General features: G+C 45.1%; 1 protein-coding gene across 1 annotated transcript in view; it reads left to right on the plus strand.

Annotated features, from left to right (window-relative positions):
• Positions 1-730: 730 nt before the first annotated feature.
• The window catches only part of CCDC105 (coiled-coil domain containing 105), a 12,546-nt gene continuing 6,091 nt past the window's right edge, over positions 731-7,185 (plus strand). Inside the window, exons 1-2 of the mRNA XM_003796610.1 lie at positions 731-1,300; positions 2,464-2,568. Of these exons, the coding sequence (XP_003796658.1) occupies positions 731-1,300; positions 2,464-2,568 (675 nt within the window). The remainder of the gene's footprint in view (positions 1,301-2,463; positions 2,569-7,185) is intronic.

Consider the following 7,185-nt stretch of genomic DNA (forward strand, 5'->3'; position numbering starts at 1 on the left):
CCTGCGTGTGCAATGGGAGAAAGCCTTAACCTCCTAATTGTCACCACCAGCAGCCTGGCACAGCCATTGCATTGGCATCACCTGGGGCTAGTTAAGAACGCTTAAAAGTTCGATCCATCCACCCCTCCAGACTGGGAAGTCATTTGAGTGTTGTCTTCTGTCTCTTTGCCAGTCGACTTGCAATGAGGTTCTTTCCTCAAAAACCAATGTCATAGAACTGGTTTCTGTGCGCTGTTGTGCAGTAAGGCTGTTGCTGGGTTATAAGAGCTCCTTTTAAGTAGGCAAGGAAAACCTAGGATTTGTGACTTCCCTGACAAACACCGAGAACCCATTCAGGGAAAATCTGAAGATTAAAAAGGAACCAGTAGTGCGAAGGACATGGAAAGGAGTATTCCGTGCACAGGCAACGGCAAGTTTAAAGCTTTGAAAATGGGAAAGCACTCGGGATGTTCTAAGAGCTGGAAGAAGGGCCATAGTGGTGGAGGGCTGCTGCATGAGGACGTGCTGGAGGAGTCAGAATTCCAAAGCACAAAGGCCAGGTTCCAAAGCAAAGGCTCTGTCCCACCCCTCCCGCACTTCTAGAATTCTCTCTTTCTTCTTGTCCCCGTCGCCATGGCGATGAGCGCTTTCAGTTCACTCTACAGAACAGGAAAGAATTGTGTGTGGTTGGAGAGGTCTCTGCTCCTCTGCGTGGGGATCCCAGGCCACTGTGGGACACCAAGCAGGGACCATGCCAGTATTGGCAACCCCGGGTGAGCGAAGCCAGGAACCGCGCGTCGGAGCCCCAGAATGGCGCCAGGCAACATGGGCCAAGACGAGGAATGCGCACCGTGTGACCGAGCGCTGCGGGCAGGAGGCAGTGGCCATGTGGCAGCCCGAGGACAGCGTGTGGGACCCGCACGTGGCGCGCCACCTCTGCCGTGCTGCCTACATAGAGCCCTGGCGCTTCCGCGTGGAGATGATCAAAGGTGGAGGCCACGTGGAGAAGCCGCCGCCGGGCGAGGGAGTTACGCTGTGGAAGGGCAAGATGAAGCCACCCGCCTGGTATGCCCGCCTGCCGATGCCGCTGCACCGCGATGCGCGCGCCCTACAAACGGCGGAGGTGGTACAAGCGCACGCGCGCGGGTCGCGCCTCACCGCCGCCCGCCTCAGCCGCGCGCAGCACCAGATGAATGGGCAGGTGCGGCTGCTGCAGCGCCAGCGCGAGACTACTGATCACAGGCTCAGTGAAGTGCGCAAGGGCCTGCTTATCAACCAGCAGAGCGTCAAGCTGCGAGGCTACAGGCCGGAATCTGAGAAGGTGGGGTCTCCCCCAACCTCCCAAGCCTAGACGCAAAGACTGAGGCCTCCTCTGCTACTGGGTGTTCACCCTGGGAGAAACCTTCCCCATAAGGGCAACACCTCTTAGGTCCTAACTCCAGTGAACCAGGGCACAAGAAATGAAGGCACGCCTAGGATGAGGTGCCTAAGCCCTCAAATCCCAGAGGGTGAAACCTACCCAAGAGGATAAGATCTTGCTATCCCTTGGCACAGCAGAAGAAACCATCCCAATCTCCCAGCCAGGGAGAGAAGATGGGACTCCTAAGTCAGACTCTGGAAAGTCTTCCCGAAAAGTAAAACCCACAGCCCTCAGTCCAGGCTTAAAATCACCCATCCAGCTCCCAAGCTCACAGGGGGAGACCCTAATGCCCCAATCTTAGTGAAAACAGATTCCCAACTCCCAGTTAAGGGAAGTAGCTGATGCCCTGGGTCCCCACCAAGATAAAACCTTCCAAAATGTGAAATAAAACCCAATACCCTAGCCTCAGGAAGGGAGAAACCTTTCCAGGCCTCAGATGAGAAAAACAAGTCCTGCCTACAGAGTGAGACTTCAGACTCCAGCCTTCAAACCAGGGAGTTAAACCCTGGCCAGGGAGAAAGGGCAAGAACCCTACTCCCACTCCTGATGAAATCCTCCTCCTAAAGTGAACCCCAAAAGCTGGGAACATTCCAGCCTCCCTAGGAAGAGATGAGATCCCAGTGGGTGAGTGTCCTACTCCCAGCCCCTAGATCCAAATAGTAAGCCACCCAAAAAGCAAGCCCTCATCCCAGTGATGAGATCTCTCCATCTCTAGCTAGGGAGAAAGAGATAGGCTCATTACCGAGAAAGAGGTGCCCAGGCCCAGCCACAGAAAGTAAGAACAACCCCACCACCTCCCCGCTGCCCAAGTTGAGTCACCTCCATCCCAACCCACGTGGTTCCTACTGGTAAAAGGGAGAAATGCAAAGCCCCAAACCAGACAGTCAGACCTCCCCCCCAAAAAAGCCCCTAAAAGCAAAGAGAGGCCCAAAGGATGACAGTATCCCCAACTTCTTCCTCCAAACCTAGAGTTTATGAGGTTGACAAAACCTCTCCTACCCCGAAATGAGAAACCTCTCTCCAGCCCTCTCCTGAGCGTGTGAGATTCTCTCCTTGTCTCCTAGATCCCTGACAGGGCAGACAGAATGCTTACATGGGAGAAAGACGAGCTAAAGAACATGAAGAGGAAACTAGAGGAAGATATGGAAAAATCAGAGAACCTGCTCAAGGTTAGGAGTACCTGTGAACAAGTTACAAGGGCTGGAGGGGGATCCCTGGGTGCCTAATGGACAAACTGCTCTGACCTGGGGACTGTCACAACAGCAAATTCCTCAGCCCACACTGACCTGGTATTCATTTCACATTTCCACTTTGCAAAATGGAAAAACTGAAGCCATGAACTTGGGCTGCAAAATAACAGTGAACACCCACTCTGTCCAAACCCTGTGCAGTCAGTTATTGCATCGACTCCTTAAAACTTTCTTGAGGAATAGAAACTATGATCCCCTCATTAGAGATGGGAAATTGAGACTCAGAGAGAGGCGACTTCACCCAAATCACAGCGCTGCCATTGACAAGGCTGGTTTCAGCCCAGGTGTCTGGAGTCTAGTTCTTTACACACTAAAGACTCCACTTTTGCCAACTTCAGTCAGACATGGCGTCTCATTGAACTTCTTTATGAGGGCACAAAAGAGGTGAGAAAGCAGGCAGATTTTAAGGAGCCTTTGAGACCAGTAAGGAGTACCTGGTAACCTGTGCATACTTTTGATTTATCCACTTTACAAATATTAACATACCCACTTGACAAAAATTAATCCAGTATCCCACTGTCTCGGGCACAGGGTTTGGCATTGGAGATAAGTTATTAAACAAGACAGAATTGACCTTGCCACTGCAGAGTTCACATTCTAGGAGCATTCAAAGAAAAGGGACAGGTTGAGGAATGAGATAGGGCTTAAGGGCTGGTGTGATGTCTGTGGTGCTGAGCCTCAGTACAGAGCCCCCTGACCATGGCCATATTCTTCAGATCTGGAGAAATCTTTCCAGTAAGTCTGGAACAACAAAGAAGAAGACTCTGGCAGTGGATGTGGGAAGAGAGAAAGGAAAGTAGGAAGGTGGGGGAAGACAGATGTAGATAGAAACAGCCCACTGGAAAGGCCCTGGGGTGGACATTGCTGGAGAGAAGTAACCACCATGAAGCAGACTTGTTTCAACTTAAAATCATGAACTCAAAGTTCAAAATGGCCATCATAACTTTCCTGGTGATTTCACCTTGTCTCTGGAAGGTTCATTGTCCCATTCAGACCTCTGCAGCTCCCTGATTTTTCCTCACTCTGCAATAACCCCAATGGATGGAAGCCACTAAAAGGAACCCCTCTCATTTTTCCTCTGTCAATCCTATAAGACCATCTACCACCATTAATATTTCCTTGTCTTTTGGCAACTTACTAGAGAACAACGGCGGAGATATTTTAATGGGTACAAATCTGTTTGGAATGAAGAAAAAGTTATGGAAATGGACAGTAGTGATGATTGCACAACACTGTGAATGCATTGAATGCCATTAAACTGTACACTTCAAACAGTTAAAATGGCGAATTTTTGTGCTACATCTATTTTACCACAATTAACAAAGTCCACCTTCCTGGATCCATGTGCCCCTGTAGATAACCCCTCATTTCTAGGCTAGCCAATCTTGACTACATGTGCTGCCAACTTGCTTGGCTCCTTTAAGCAGGAATTGGACCTGTTTTACTGACCACTACATCCTGACCAGCTAACACACTGCCCAGAATACAATAGGGGCTTGATGAATATTTAAGTTAATGAACAAAATCCTGTAGATCTCCAGCACTTTGGGAGACCAAAGAAGGAGGATCACTTGAGGCCAGGAGTTTGAGACTAAGCCTGGGCAACACAGTGAGATCTAAAAGAGGAAAGGAAAAGGGAAAGGGAAAGGGAAGGAAAGGAAAAGCAAAGCTAGGCTACGTAGCACATGCCTTTCATCCTAGTTACCTGGGAGGCTAAAGTGAGAGGATCACTTGAGCCCAGGAATTCAAGGCTACAGTGAGCTATGATCATGCCACTGCACTCCAGCAAGGTCCTGTCTCTTTATTTAAAAAAAAAAACAACTCTCTAAATCTATTTTTTAACCAAATGAATAAATACCAAAGTATATTCAGAGAAAGAAACCACATATACAGAGCACACACTGTGTGATTCCATGTAGATTAAGTTCTAGATTCAGCAGGGTTTTTCTTAAAGGACCAGACAGCAAATACTTTCAGCCTTGTGTGCTATGTAGTCTCTGTAATGACTACCCAAATTGGCCAATGTGATATGAAAACAGCCAGAAACCATATGCACATGTATGGTTGTGGCTCTGTTCCGATAAAATTTTACTTACTTGTACAAAAACAGGCCACCGGTCCATAGGCTGTAGTTTACCTTTAGAGAACAAGTAAAGCTAATGATCAGTGGAGGAAAAAAGGAAAGAAGCACCAGAGAAATTTATGGGCTAATGGAAATATTCTATATTCTGATGGGTATGTACACCTGTAAAAAGACTTCTGTTTTGATAAAACTTTCAAATGCAAATATCAAAGGAATGTAATACACTTCATTTTATAGTGGAGGAAGTGGGATTTGGATGGGGACTGGGAGTGTCAAAATAAGACAGAGCCTGGGGGAAGGGACTGAGCAGATGGATGGCAGAGGACTCCTGATACCAATCAGAGCAGAGGAAAGGAGACCCCAAGACTAAAGGTGGTAACACAGGAAGACCCATATGTGGGTACTACCAGTGTTACCGCTCCATGTTACAGACGTGGAAACAGATGAGACAGGGACTTCCTCTGGGTGGAAGTCAAGAGCAGAGCCAGGTACAGAGCACAAGCAATTGACACAACAGGGAGGCTGCTGATGGCCCCAACAGGTCCCCCTACCCACCCCAAAATGTCATTGAAAGCATCTGGACAGAGGATGAGGAACTGGGAGATGTCTGAGCTTCAACTTAGAAGTTGCTCCTTTCAAAGAACCACAACAAAACTAGAAAACAACAAAAGGAATCAGTTTTTATAACCAGCTCATATGCAAAGCATATCACACATTTAAAATAATTAACAGTGCAGTTTTCTCAATAATCACTAGAGATAAGCCCATGATGAGCTGGTGGTACAAGTATTCCTCCAAATTTGGCTTTTAGAGGAGGGAAGGTGTGTTAATGCATGGAAGGATGGAAATAAGAGTCAACAATCAGGAAATTCTGCTTGCATTTCTTTCAGATGAGTAAGTGTTAACATAGATTTAAGGCAATCTGGGGAAATAATACCTTAAGATCACATTTTGCTCACAAAGTTGTCTTCTATTTATGGCTGTGTGTTAATGACCAGGTAAAATTGAGTCTGATTATTTACAAACAAATGCTGTTAGAGACATTTAAATGGATCTTTTCTGCCCTTTAAAAAAAAAATTTTTTTTGGAATTTGTAATTAGGTGAAGTACTGCCCAAAGCAAGCTACAGAGTTAATATAATTCCTATCAAAATACCAATATCATTTCTCACAGAATTAGATGAAGCAATTCTAAAATTCATATAGAACAAAAAACAGAAGTCCGAATAGCCAAAGCAATTATAAGTACAACAACAAAGCAAGAGGCACCATATTGCCTGACTTCAAACTATACTACAAGGCTACAATAACCAAAACAGCATGGTACAGGTATAAAAATAGATCAGTGGAACAGTGTAGAGAACCCAGAAATAAAGCCACACACCTACAACAAACTGATGTTTGACAACACAGACAAAAACATATACTGGGGAAAGGACAGCCTAGTCAATACCTGATGCTGGGAAAACTGGATAACCATATCCAGAAGAATGAAGGTGAATCCCTATCTCACCATACCCAAATTAACTCAAGATGGATTAAAGGGTTAAATGTAAGAGCTGAAACTATAGAAGTTCTAGAAGAAAACCTAGGAAAATCTGTCAGACATTAGTCTAGGCCAAAATTTTATGATTAAGACCCTAAAAGCAAATGCAACAAAAACAAATGGGATTTAAACTTAAAATCTTCTGCACAGCAAAAGAAATAATCAACAGACAACCTACAGAATAGGAGAAAATATTCACAGACTATGCATCCAACAAAAGACTAATATGCAGAATATACAAGGAACTCAAACAATTGAACAAGAAAAAAAAATAACTCCATTAAAAAGTGGGTTAGGCCTTCCTAGACTTAGCCAGAATGAAGTGGAAATGTTGAACAGTCCTATATCAAGTTCTGAAATAGCATCAACCATACAAAATCTCCCTTAAACAAAAGCCCAGAACCAGATGGCTTCACATCAGAATTCTACCAAACCTTTAAAGAAGAATTAGTACCTATGTTACTCAACCTTTTCCAAAATATAGAAAAAGGAGGAACACTATGCAACACATTCTATGAAGCAAACAATCACCTTGATCCCCAAACCAGGAAAAGACCCAACAAGAAAAGAAACTTACAGACTAATATCACTAATGAATATTGATGCAAAAATATTCAACAAGATCCTAGCAAACAGAATCCAGCAACACATTAAACAAATTATGCACCATGATCAAGTGGGTTTTATCCCAGAGTCTCAAGGCTGGTTCAATATATGTAGATCTATAACTATAATTCATCACATAGACAAATTAAAAAACAAAGACCATATGATTCTCTCAATTGATGCAGAAGAGGCTTTTGATAATATCCAGCATCCTTTCATGATCAGAACACTTAAGAAAATTGGTATAGAAGGGACATTTCTTAAACTGATAGAGGCCAACTACAGCAAACCCACAGCCAATA

The sequence above is a fragment of the Otolemur garnettii genome, unplaced genomic scaffold (genome assembly GCF_000181295.1).
Source record: "Otolemur garnettii isolate 467f Iridium unplaced genomic scaffold, OtoGar3 scaffold00105, whole genome shotgun sequence".
In the NCBI taxonomy this organism is placed as follows: Eukaryota; Metazoa; Chordata; class Mammalia; order Primates; family Galagidae; genus Otolemur; species Otolemur garnettii.